The sequence below is a fragment of the Oncorhynchus gorbuscha genome, linkage group LG19 (genome assembly GCF_021184085.1).
Source record: "Oncorhynchus gorbuscha isolate QuinsamMale2020 ecotype Even-year linkage group LG19, OgorEven_v1.0, whole genome shotgun sequence".
NCBI lineage: Eukaryota > Metazoa > Chordata > Actinopteri > Salmoniformes > Salmonidae > Oncorhynchus > Oncorhynchus gorbuscha.
The window spans coordinates 48,894,228-48,908,325 of NC_060191.1; the positions used below are offsets into that span (position 1 = coordinate 48,894,228).

The 14,098-nt window shown below is 43.5% G+C and overlaps 1 protein-coding gene across 5 annotated transcripts in view; it reads right to left on the minus strand.

The window, feature by feature from the left end:
• LOC124005291 (septin-4-like) overlaps positions 1 to 14,098 on the minus strand; it is a 72,813-nt gene that overhangs the window by 55,667 nt on the left and 3,048 nt on the right. For all 5 annotated transcript variants that reach the window (XM_046314411.1, XM_046314416.1, XM_046314413.1 and 2 more), the window contains exon 2: positions 11,731 to 11,738. In XM_046314411.1, coding sequence (XP_046170367.1) covers positions 11,731 to 11,738 — 8 coding nt within the window. The remainder of the gene's footprint in view (positions 1 to 11,730; positions 11,739 to 14,098) is intronic.

The window sequence follows — 14,098 nt, forward strand, 5'->3', positions numbered from 1 at the left end:
TGCTATCATCCAGAAGGCGAGGTCAGTACAGATGCATCAAAGCTTGGACCAAGAGACTGAAAAACAGCTTCTCTCTCAAGTCCATCAGACTTAAATGGCCATCCCTAGCCGGCTACCACCCGGTTACTCAAACATGCAACTTAGAGGCTGCTGCCCTATATACATAGACATGGAATCACTGGCCACTTTAATAATGGAACACTAGTCACTGATGTTTACGTACTACTTTACTTCTCTCATATGTATGTATATACTGTATTTTAGTCAATACTACTCCGTCGTTGCTCGTCCTAATATTTATTTTACTTTTATATTTGTGTATTGTTAGATATTACTGCACTGTTGGAGCTAGGAACACAAGCATTTCGCTACATTCGCAATAGCATCTGGTAAATGTATATGTAACCAATAAAATTTGATTTGAGATTCATGGATGGTGGAAATCATGCCACTGTAAGAGGGTACTGCAGCTAATGTTGTCACACACGGTACATTCTGAGGAAAGAGGGTGAGCTGACAATGTCATGAAAACTATGCGCACACTTCAAAAAGGGGCTGAAATATATATGCCATTTAGCAGACGCTTTTATCCAAAGCGACTTACAGTCATGCGTGCATACATTCTACGTATGGGAAATCAGTGTGCTGTTATGGATGGCCAGATCGCTAGCAACAAAGACAAGAAATAGCCAAGTGGCTCTTTTGATCTTGTTCTTGATATCATGTTTTTGTTGCGTTTGACTGAATTAACGTCTTTGCTAATATGACAAATGTGTTAGTTGTTGGTTAGCTAACTACCTAACGATGTATTTGAGAGACAAGTGCTCATTGTGCAACTTTATTTATGTTTTTAATAAACATTGGAAACTATTGCTTACATGTCAACAATCTAAGTCAACCCAGTCTGTTTTGCCCCATATTTCAGCATGCGTCGGTTTTGTTGCTTACCCACCAACCTGTCTATAAGCAAGCACATTCTTCAGTCTTCTTCAGACCAGGTTTAAGTTTCAATCATTTTCTGTCAAGCTATTTGTCAAACACTTATCATTTGTCTATCCTAAGACATTCCCTTTGAAACTGACTGGAGAGGACATTGAATTGGAGACCAGAGAGAACATCATAGTTAGGTGAACTCCGGGACCCGTTCTTTGATAGAGAGGTCACCGCTACTCTGACCCTAGACCTAGCAGTCGGTCTCCTGCCCGGATGTTTTCCCAGCTCCCCTTAAATGACTCTAAAAAGAGAGATGGAAGATGTTTAAGAAGTTTTACTGGTTCAAATGAGGACACAATTAGTTGAAAAATGTCTTTAGTAGGTGTTTAAAAATGTAAACCCAGGACTGGGCATCCATGGTCCGCGTCCTATCTGTACCCTTCGACGAACCTTTGAAGAATCAACATCAACTCATGTGAATTCACTGAGTGTTGTTCTGCACCCCAGTCACTCACTACCAAAACACACGCAAATCACAATATGTCGCTGGCTCCATCACACAAATTGAGAAAAGTGACTGGACATTTCTTTGGATTCATATTTTCAAATCAGACATTGGGACAGACACAGGACAGGTAAAACAACTGCAATGTGGTCCTCCTTACTCACATAAGGCTAACGAAAGATACTGTATGTATTGTTATTACAGATGAATAGAACAGTAGCCAGAAGGAGCAGATCAAATTCCTGTTCCTTGTGCATATACAAACACAGTTGAATCTGTCTAAGGAAGATTTACAAAATGTCACCCATTGTCAAAAGTCAAATACATTTAAAACTAAATGTTTCAAATGATGGCATGTCAGAACTTCATATACAGTGACATTTAAAACACCTCCATTTAAAACTAAATGTTTCACAATTCCTGACATTTAAACCCAGTAAAAAGTACCCATCTTTAGGTCAGTTAGGATCACCACTTTATTTTAACAATGTGAAATGTCAGAATAATAGTAGAGAGATTTATTTCAGCTTTACAGTGGGGCAAAAAAGTATTTAGTCAGCCACAAATTGTGCAAGTTCTCCCACTTAAAGATGAGGCCTGTAATTTATCATAGGTACACTTCAACTATTACAGACAAAATGAGAAAGAAAATCCAGAAAATTACATTGTAGGATTTTTAATGAATTTGCAACCATTCAGTTCCACCACTCACATCACCTGGTTTCAATGGTGTTTCTAGAGACAATATCTCGCTCATCATCACTCAATATCTAGGTTTACCTCCACTGTATTTACATCCTACCATACCTTTGGCTGTACATTATACCTTGAAGCTATTTTATCGCCCCCCAGAAACCTTCTTTTACTCGGTTCCAGAAGTTCTAGACGACCAATTCTCATAGCTTTTAGCCATACCCTTATCCTTATCCTACTCCCCCTCTGTTCCTCTGGTGATGTAGAGGTGAATCCAGGCCCTGCAGTGCCTAGCTCCACTCCTATTCCCCAGGCGCTCTCTTTTGATGACTTCTGTAACCGTAATAGCCTTGGTTTCATGCATGTTAACATTAGAAGCCTCCTCCCTAAGTTTGTTTTATTCACTGCTTCAGCACACTCTGCCAACCCACATGTTCTAGCCGTGTCTGAATCCTGGCTTAGGAAGACCACCAGAAAATCTGAAATTTTCATCCCTAACTACAACATTTTCAGACAAGATAGAACGGCTAAAAGGGGCAGTGTTGCAATCTACCGCAAAGACAGCCTGCAGAGTTCTGTCCTACGATCCAGGTCTGTAGCCAAACAATTTGAACTTCTACTTTGACTCAAGTGATGTCAAGCTTCTAAAGCCATGACATCATTTTCAGGAATTTTCTAAACTGTTTAAAAGGCACAGTAAACTGTGTATATAAACTTCTGACCAACTGGAATTGTGATACAGTGAATGTCTAAACAATTGTTGGAAAAATGACTTGTCATGCACAAAGTCGATGTCCTAATTGACTTGCCAAAACTATAGTTTGTTAAAAAGAAATTTGTGGAGTGGTTGAAAAACGAGTTTTAATGATTCCAATCAAAGTGTATGTAAACTTCAACTGTATATAGATTGTTGTTGTTGGGGACAGCCATACTGTAGGTTGGTCTCAATACTGTATCCCTGTCTGTACTACTGTAGGTTTGTCTGTGTGTATGAGGCTGTCTGTGGATTTGTAATACTGAACCTTAGACAGTAGGGCTGCCCCCCCCCCACCAAAAATAAACACAAAAAAACATGTTCTTTCAACCAATCGATCGTATTTTTGCCATATATAGACACAACTGGTGTTCGAATAAAATCAACTATATGCATTGAGCTTGTCTGATGCTTAAAGCTTATGGTTTGATGAAATAAGACACAAGCCTCAAGAGGGTGCCAGAGATCTAGATAAGCAGGGAAAGAGAGGGAAAACATTAACCTGACCCAACTGTTCTCCTCCCTCTCCTGCTGGCTTTCGCAGATTCTGCCATTACTCTCCTTGTGTTGCCTGTAATAGGCTACACAAGGAGTTGGCAACCTTTCATGTCAAATGCCAATTTATCGTACCATATCTACCAATCTGTGTGCCAGTTATGGTTTTCAAAAGCAAATGTGAAAAAGTTTATTATAAATGAAACGTCTCCATAGCTCAAAATCATTGTAATGTGGTTAATCAAAATTCTATATGAAAATTATGCAAACCTAAAGAGTAACTTCTATTGCATTGCCAACCATGTAAAAATAGCCTACATAGAGCCAACAAATAAAAACATTGCAGCCTCCAAGAATTAAACATCCTGATAAAAATAAATATCCTATAAATCACATTGCAGACAAGCCATGTGCAGCCAATGAACTTGAAACATTGTATAAAATATTCTGGGCCCTCAGAGTTTCCCAATAGTGAGCTCGGGACAGACACAGCTGTAGGCTATTTATGCAAGGGATAAGAATCAGTGCTGGACTTGGGCAGGAGCTCACTGGGGCTGAGTACCGGCACCTCAAAATGTTCTGATTGAGCTCCTGTTCCTCTTATATAATATTAGCTCAAAAGTACTGTGGAGCTCCTGCACCTAAATATAAAACAGTTCCAGCACCCACAATGAGTACCTGAACCCATTTCAGTCCAAGTCAAGCAAAGTAAGAAGAAATCAGGTAGGCCTATTTTATGACGTTTCCACTAGATCAAAGCATGACATTTTCCCCTTTCACGCCGAGTGGTTATTGGAAGGGAGAGAGCTGGAAAGACTTTTTAAATACATTGAGGAACTATTGTAATTCTCATTTGCTCGCTGTTTGAGGTGAAGCCCGGAATAATAATATTGAATGCTTTAACAGAAATTACCATAACCAAAGTAACAAACATTGTAGATTAGAAATGATTGGAATGAACAGTGCATGTATTACTGGTGATATGTAATGGGGAATTGGTAGACACTAACAATCAAATGCAAACAATTCACACAAGTTATGAAACAATGAATGTGCGCATTCTGGAGAGAGTGCATTCTGGAGAGAGTGCATTGTGCATCTGAGCGCATGGTCAATCCGAAGTCTGCATTGGCCATACAACATTTATGGTGATATGGCCTCAGCAGAAGTTAGGGAATTCATACTTCTTGCACTTCGCAGAGCAGTGCAGAGCGGTTGTCAAAAAAGTGAGTGTTTTCTACATTCTGTCCCCACCTACCGTCAACCAATCATGTCAATGCAGAGCTGTACGGAGCCCTCCGCATTGTTAAAACATTTGGGAGGCGCATGGCGGTGTGGTACAGAGCTCCATTTGGCCTCTGGAGGCTCTGCAATTGCATCACACCCTCCATATGGAGCTTCCAATCATCAATCACATTTTCGGATCAAAAGCATAAAAACATATTTGTTACTGAGCGACTAAAACAATCTCGGTTGACCAACAGCAAAACAATCAGCCAGTCAACTAATTGGGGTCAACCCTAACAGACAGGGATACAGTGAGACACACCTACAGCAGTACAGGCAGGGATACAGTAGAGACAAACCTACAGCAGTACAGGCAGGGATACAGTAGAGACAAACCTACAGCAGTACAGGCAGGGATACAGTAGAGACAAACCTACAGCAGTACAGGCAATGATACAGTAGAGACAAACCTACAGCAGTACAGGCAGGAATACAGTATTGAGGCAAACCTACAGCAGTACATGCAGGGATACAGTATTGAGACAAACCTACAGCAGTACATGCAGGGATACAGTATTGGACTAGATGTAAACAGTGTGGGTGATCTATCCCATGTGTAATGGAGCCAGGCTAGGACCAGGTGCAGTTTTATGAGCCGTGTGTTTGAGTGACTGGGATGGAGTGGTGTGTGTGTGTGTGTGGTACAGAGTGTGTGTGTGTGTGTGTGTGTGTGTGTGTGTGTGTGTGTGTGTGTGTGTGTGTGTGTGTGTGTGTGTGTGTGTGTGTGTGTGTGGGAGAGAGGGATGTGTGTGTGTGGGGGTGTGTGTAGAGATGCTGGGGTCTCCTGTTTATTTTGGCTGTGTCTAAATGACAGGGAGGGTAGTGTAACAGCTTGAAGTTTCAAAGGGCGGCCGTTCAAAAAGGAAAAAACACGGATCTTACACACACCTCAATGACTGACTTCTACCGCTGCTGTCTCCCGACACACCTCAATGACTGACTTCTACCTCTGCTGTCTCCCTACACACCTCAATGACTGACTTCTACCTCTGCTGTCTCCCTACACACCTCAATGACTGACTTCTACCGCTGCTGTCTCCCTACACACCTCACTGACTGACTTCTACTATTGCTACCGCTGCGGTCCCCCTACACACTTCACTGACTGACTTCTACTATTGCTACCGCTGCTGTCTCCCTACACACCTCACTGACTGACTTCTACCTCTGCTGTCTCCCTACACACCTCAATGACTGACTTCTACCGCTGCTGTCTCCCTACACACCTCACTGACTGACTTCTACTATTGCTACCGCTGCTGTCTCCCTACACACCTCACTGACTGACTTCTACCGCTGCTGTCTCCCGACACACCTCAATGACTGACTTCTACCGCTGCGGTCCCCCTACACACTTCACTGACTGACTTCTACTATTGCTACCGCTGCTGTCTCCCTACACACCTCACTGACTGACTTCTACCGCTGCGGTCCCCCTACACACTTCACTGGGCTGATACTCCATGGGAGTTCTGTGGCTGGCCTGTGAATCAGTCTAGCCTCCAATACCAGTGTCATCGCATTGAAGACAACATGTTATGACTATTAAATGTAGTAGCGCCACCAAGACATCACATCCTAATGTTCCCATACAAAAATGGTGCCGTCTACACTCTTTTCCCATCACCCCTACCTCCCTCCTGTCATCATGTCACAGCACGCTACCGCATTCCATGCTACAGCTACTACACCAAGCCTCTAAATCGTCACCATGCAGGAGCTGCCCTCCTGTCTCTCTCTCGGTCTCTGATGGGTGGGATGGAATGACTATTGAGTAACTAGTGGTTTGGTTCAGTCTAGGCACACTGGATGCCAGTGGCTTAGTTGGTGTAGTCCCTCCTTCCTACTCTCCTCTCCTTCATGCTCTTCATCTGCTTGTTACTCTTTTTGTCTATCATCCACTTTTCTCCTCTTATCATTCTCTTGATTATCCTCCATCCTTCTCGCCTGGCATTTCCATATGCTGACCTGGTGCATCTGGAAGTGGTTAGGGGTGTGGCTGCAGCTGGGTAGCATTAAGCCTTGCCGTCGTGCTGATTCCGGAAGCGCCACCTGTTACCGCATCTCGTGCACACACACACACACACACACACACACACACACACACACACACACACACACACACACACACACACACACACACACACACACACACACACACACACACACACACACACACACACACACACACACACACACACACACACACACACACACACACACACACACACACACACACACACACACACACACACACACACACACACACGCCAGACTTGGGTTTGTTGTTGAGGTTTATTCCCGAGAGGCTGAGACGAAAGAAAAATTCTCAGAGGTCATTGTCACACTCCATTGAGGGATCTTTGTGTAGCAATTACATGTTAGAAACATTGTTTGGCTCATGAACAACCAGAGAGATGTCAGTAATGGTTCTACACCAACTGCTTCACAAATCTGTCTCAGCCAGTCTTATTAGCTTAAACAGGATCTCACAGACAGGTCATGTGTAGTTAACATACTGCAGATCAGATATACCACTGTCTCAGACTGACAGGAAGTGACTCAGTCTGTCTGGATGTTAGACTGCAGAGAGCAGCGTTGTAGTTAGTGTTGTCACTTACTACATCCCCATAAGGCAGACTGACAGGATTGGGTGTCTGTTTCGGAGCCTCAAATCTCAGCACTCACAACAGTCAATCAATCCTCCCATCTAATTCACTCTGTAATACACAGCTTACATGGGAATTCATCCTATATAGAACTCAGCAATGGCATATATACTGGGAGTTTGTCAGAAAGAATGAGAGCCTAGAGCATGCATGCAAAGAATGTGTTTGTTGTTGGTTTGCAGTAAACATTAGTTGCTGGGATTGAAAAGGATTCCCCCAAAACCCACTTTAACCCAAATCTAGAAGTTACTGGAATTTAGCATGTGTGCGAAAATGCAGCTACATAACAAATCCAACTCTAGAGAAGAGAATTCAGCTCAACCCAGAATAGATGAGGGTAACGCAGACCAGACATCCGCTTTCTCTGCAGCTCCAAAAACTGTCAGAAAACTACCCAACATACTGCATGTCAACAAGAATAAATGGACAGCAGACATGTTTTAAGGCTCGTCCTTCAAAAAAAGAAAGAAATTGACCTAGACATTTACACCGCAGAGGACTTACGGACCTCATAGCTTGAGCAGGATGGTGGCTTCTCTGGTTCAAGCCTGGTGGTACCCCCCCACCCCCTAGCCTGCTTGGTGACTGCTGGGACCTCAGTACGGGCCATGGGAATCGAGCTGGGGTATATTTATAGCCAGGCCCCTCTCTGGTGCGGGGACGGAGGGGAGAGGCTTGGCAAGGGCTGCTGGGGCCACTTCTTTGGGGGTTCCAAGGAATGTCCGGGTCGACTGAAAGCCTGGGGAAATGGAGGCTCAAATAGGGCCAGAGGTGGCCTCAAACTGACATGGGACATCTGTGGAGCCGGATGGGGACAGAGCCCCGAGTCTGCTGAACTAACAGGCCCTAGTCGGGACAGGAAGTACTGACTGATCACAGGAAGTGAGGTTGTAAAGTGTTGAGCCTTCGTCTGACTTCACATCCAGCTTGACTTGTATTTCAAATCTATATCACACCACTTCCATATGGAAACAAATTATGAACATTGATAATGACAAAGTTTATTGTCCATCAAGAGGATATTCTTTCAGGTGCTAGACACAGCTACATATCCATGACAACAAAACATCCTTCAAGGCATTGAAAGGGTTATGTGCTCTAGCATCAAAACAACCTGGAGGTGGTCATTAGTGTCGTCTCATTACCCAGCATCCCCTGGGGTGGATTTATGGGTCCAGTTAATTCTCTACCCCGGTCTCCCATAGAGAGGGGGGGGTGGGGTGTAGGGCAGAAAGAGGGAGGGAGATGGGGGGGGGTGAAGAAAGAGATAGGGCGAGAGGGGCAGACAGATGTAGATCTGCACTTAAAAAGGTGTAGTGCTTTCTCGTAATGGAGGAGAAGGAACAGCCCATCCTCAGCAGCCTTGAGCAGGGACAGAGAGATGACAGAGGCACTGAGGCAGAAAATAAAGGTGGTGGTTTTAGAAGAGTTCAGTAACAATGGACCACACCACTCTGCTACACTGAGGCTAGAGGTGGGGACAGGAGACAAGGAATAGTGATGCCTCGTGTACTGTAGTGTAGTAAATCATTGTAAGTTCCACATTGACACATTCTTAACTCCTGACATGAGAGAGGCAGACACTTTAGTGGTGGTTAGATAACTTCAACTGAGGATCCATTCAGACACACGGAGAGCTGATTCTAAGTTTTTCATAGACACTTTTAACTTAGTTTCACTCAGCTCTTGACTTCCCACAACCTTGGGTGTCGCAGTGGGGTGTTGCGTGTCTTGCAGCTCCCTGACTCGATTGTGTCCCTACCCTGGTGTCAAACTGTGAGCCTGAGGGTGGTCTGTCACAAAATGCCACCGCCACAGCTAGAGACTTGGTGTCCGAATCGCAATGTCACAATTACACGCCACATTTCCCCAGACAGAGCTGAGAGAAGAATTAAGCCCAAGCACTTCCCCACTGAGATGAACACACAATGACAACTTCGGTAGCAGTGACAGTACGCCACCCACTTAACTAGTGACCCAAAGCCTGGTGATATGAAGTAGAATGGCTCCATTGTTTGGCATGGGTCCTCTGCATGGCGCAGTAGCCCCGACAGTCGCTCAGAGCACAGAATAAATACAAGCCCACGGAGAGAAGCACAAGACTGAACTACACTCAACCTTCTAGAGTTTTCCCTGTTTAGTTAACCCTATCAACGTTTCCCTTTACTGTGGCAATTGTGTTCTGTTGCGTACGACTCAGCCCGTACTCTACACAGACTGGTGCGGCATAGCCAATCAGAGCTACAGTAGGCCTATATGGATCTGTGGAGGTTACTTCAAACTGGACTGTATTTACAGCTGTGGTCTTGAGTAGATGCGCTTGTTTTGAGATCAAAGCAAAGCTGCATGTAGCCACGTGTGCACATTTTGTTCATATCCTTTGCTAGTTAGTGAGTTATTAGCCCAGTTATACATCATTTGTAGTCAGCAATAGGGGAGTGATTACTTCCTACAAGAGATAGAACAGCTATTTCCATGTTAAAATGTTATGGGATACATATTCTCCATTGTTTTTGATGGTAGGCCACAGTGGTAGGTCTACATTATGATCAAATAGCCACAGTAGCCTACTTGGCCACTGTTAACTAACTGAAAGCGGGTAGAGCCTCCGGTGTTAACAGTAAACGTGCACTTGAAGTTGCACAGAATTTTCCCAACATTCAAGTTTGCTCTCAGCAGAACTAAAATTCGCCTGAAAAAAATAAGGGAACAATGGTTGCACTATAGTTGATAATGGCCTGATCTAGATCAAAGTACTTTTGAGTAGTTACAGCACATCAATAGCAAATGATGATATCAAAACCAACCTGTACCACCCATCCCTAGCTAGGCATGCTTGGTGGCAACACCTCACACATCTATTTTTATTTTTACTTTTACAGGCATTGTCACTGTTAACTGGCACCACTGGTTAACAGCTGTCAATCATGCAAGGGCTGGACAGGGTGTGGCTACAGACACATTTGACAGCCGCAGGATACCCAGTGGCAGGCACACAAAGGGATGGAAAACAACCAGCATCCATCCACTGCAGTAGCTAATAGGCTAATAAAGTCTAACTATAGCCTCTTCATTCCACCATGGCCACAGTGACAGGCTGTAATTGAAGGCGAGGGATATAGGCCTAATTCTGGGTTGACTATAAGCCACAGACAGACCAACACACACACACACAAAGAGAGAGAGAGAGAGAAACGCTGGTTCTCGTTGACAGTGAAGAGATCTGTGGTTAGTCGCTGTGCTTCCCTGCCCAGAACTGGCACCGTCCAGGGACAGTGATGACATCATCACTCAGAGTGTGTTTGTATGCGTGGATTTTTTCACAACGAGAGAGAGGAAACCACAGCCACCCTCTCCCCCCACCACACCCCAGAGTCCAGCATGGGCTGAAGCCAGGGATGGTCACAGTAGAAGAGTATAGGCTACACTGCAGAGCTGAAGTTTGTGCTTTGTGGTCAAACCGTCAGTGAAGTTTAATGCATTCATGGATCTGAAGACCTCAACATCGATCTTCTCTCATACCCAGAAGGGTCTTTTGCTTAAACATAATCCCCAGTAGATCCAGTGGCTCTCTAGCTCATGACTCAATCACGTGGCTCTCTACTCTCTTTGTAGCTCAGGACTGAATTTGAGAATTAGAGAATTGAGAATTCCTCTCTGGGCGTTCCCTCTCGGTGCTGCAGCAGTTACAAGAGCTTTGCATCCCAGGGGTAAGGAATGCTTCTTAGAGGAAGGAACAGCTCCTTCACATACTCATACAGACCCACTCCCCTCCGCAGCTACCCTCTCCTCTTCTTCTCCTGTCCTCAGAGAGGTCTGTCTGCTGTGTTTGGAAATAAACCTCTCCCTCCAAACAGCTGTAGGGCCGTGGGATGTTGACAACACTGGGATGTGTGTTTGTATGAGTGTGACCGGGCTCCATCCCTCACGGGAAGCTACGGACAGTAGGATTGTTGGTGCCGTCACACTCGCATACATACATGGGGTCAAAGACAGACATGGTGCTCGTCTCAGCTGTCACCTTGCTTGGGACGAGACTAGAAAAACTGGGTTCAACACCAGACCACACAGCAAAACACCTTTTATGTGGAGGCAAACACAAATCCTCTCAAACATTCATTACCCAAATCAACACCTTCCACTGTCAAAAATAACATTTTCCCTTTCCCTACTACAGATATCTTCCCTTTCACCAAAATTCCAAGTTGTTATCGGTCACTTGCAGGCCTATTCAGTAGTTCAAAAGTTCAAGCAAATCTTCAAATGCTTATTTTTATTGACCTCTTGGTCCAGACCATTATCAGGCCAGTCAATCGACATCACCAATGGTGATGCAATGTGTACAGTAGGAGGCTGAATAAAAGAAAGAAAAATAATAGTAAATGTCTTCTTACCTCATCATCTGTCCAGAGGAAGATTGGATGGGATGGCAGAGAAGCAAATGGTTCCAGATTCCACACACGTACGCAGGTTAATGAATACAAGAAAGAAAAAAAAATATTTAAAAAATGATAATTAAATCAGGAAAAACATTATTTACAACATCTGAAATTCCATTCCATCAAATCAAGAGACTGTCCATAACATATGTTAATCTCAACCTGTGTTTGATCTGGGTCTGGATTATACGATACTGTTAGGTTCAGGTTGTGGTGTTGGCTTGGCTAAGATGTACTGGAGATAACATCTCAGTGTCATAACCTCGGAATCATAATACTGATGTAGCTCCCAGTGTGGTTCGTTCTTGGATAGTCTGGTTGTTAGCCAGACCCAGGGAGATGAGAAAAAAAAACATCTTTATCAACGTTGCTGACACAATGTCTGACTAACCAGCTGTTGATGGCTATTAAAAGCCACTAGCTGTTAAACAAATTGCAATGTGTGAGAATGTGTGAGAGAGCGAGAAAAACACAAGGGGGGTGTGAGGAAGCAAGTATGTGTGCGTGCGTGCATGAATAGATGAAATGTGTGCGAGGGAGAGAAAAGTATTACACATACTCGAGTGTGTACTAGAGACTGCGTGCTTACAGCTTATACTATACACAGTATACTACGTCAAAAGGGGCAGCGGCTCGACATATTTCTAGGTTTAGGCTGGGTGCCAGCCAGCGACATCAAACCCACAATTCCTACCCAGGCCTTCTGAGGAAATGTAGCCTGACAGAAACTCAAAATCACCAGTGTGCTGGAGATGTTCTATTCAGTACAGATTTCCTTCCATGCACCTCTTAATATACATTACATTACATTTAAGTCATTTAGCAGATGCTCTTATCCAGAGCGACTTACAAATTGGTGCATTCACCTTATGACATCCAGTGGAACAGTCACTTTACAATACTTTTTCTAACAACTCGCACCCCTATGTAAAGCAAGGCAGAGAAAGGGCTGCTGGGTTTACATGGAGGCTACAGAGCACACTCCAGTGCAGAGGGGACATGTGGAGCTGGTATAAGGAGATTAGACTCACACCACCACCATGTATGTATGCTATGATCACTTCAGACACAGCCGTTGCTAATCCACGCTCACTCAATTATCCCCACAGCTGACCAAAAGGGATGCACGTTTTCATTGTCTTTAAAACAAGATTTACGGTAAAATACTATTTTAGGTCAAAGTCCCTCTGCAATGCCCCGCAAGTGAATTCCAGCAAATTGTGTCCGTCTACCGTTTCACTGATTAAAATGAGTTACCTCAAAAGTCTGATGCAATTGGCATCACAAAATGTCTTCCAAAACAGTAAGACAGATAACATCTCATTATAAGATGGAGATAGCCTACATACAGTACCAGAATGAGTACTACTCATTCTAGAGAGGAAATGTCTAGAATTGTCTTAATTTTTTTAAATTGCAGAATAATAGTGAAAACATCAAAATTATGAAATACTACGTGATTCCATATGTGTTTTACAACAACAAAAAATTTGTTAAACCAAAATATAAATACATATAAAATATATTTTATATTCTTCAAAGTAGCCACCCTTTGTCTTGACAACTTTGCACACTTTCTGCATTCTCTCAACCAGCATCACAAGGTACTCACCTGGAATGCATTTCAACTAACAGGTATTCCTTTTAAAAGTTCATATCTTTCCTTAATGCATTTGAGCCAATCAGTTGTGTTGTGACAAGTTAGGGCTTCTTCTGTATATCTCCCCTATTTAGTGAAAGACCAAGTCCATTTTATGGAAAGAACAGCTCAAATAAGCAGAGGAATGACAGTCCATCATTACTTTAAAGACATGAACGTCAGTCAATACAGAACATTTCAAGGACTTAAAAAAATATATTTTGGATTTGTTTAACTTTTTTGGTTACTACTTGATTCCATGTGTTATTTCATAGTTTTGATGTCTTCACTATTATTCTACAATGTAGAAAATAGTAAATATAAAGAAAACCAAGGAATGAGTAGGTATGTCCAAACTATTGACTGGTACTGTACATGCATTATATAGACTTGGTATTTTGTTGTAACAATGGCTGTACTGATAATATAATGGCTGGCCTTCTTGATTTCAGTGTGGATTGTGTGATGACCTACATTGGAGTGCCTCTCTAACCATGATGCTGTTAGTGAGGCCACAGTGGTCTGGGATGGCTGCGTCTCTCCAACGAGAGCTCACTGAGGAATGTCCACCGCTAGCCACTATGACTGGACCGGCCATCAGCAGGCATGGGTTCAAATGGTATTTATTTGATTACAAATACTTTTAGCCACGCTTGATTGAGCTTGCCTGGTGCAGTGGAGTCA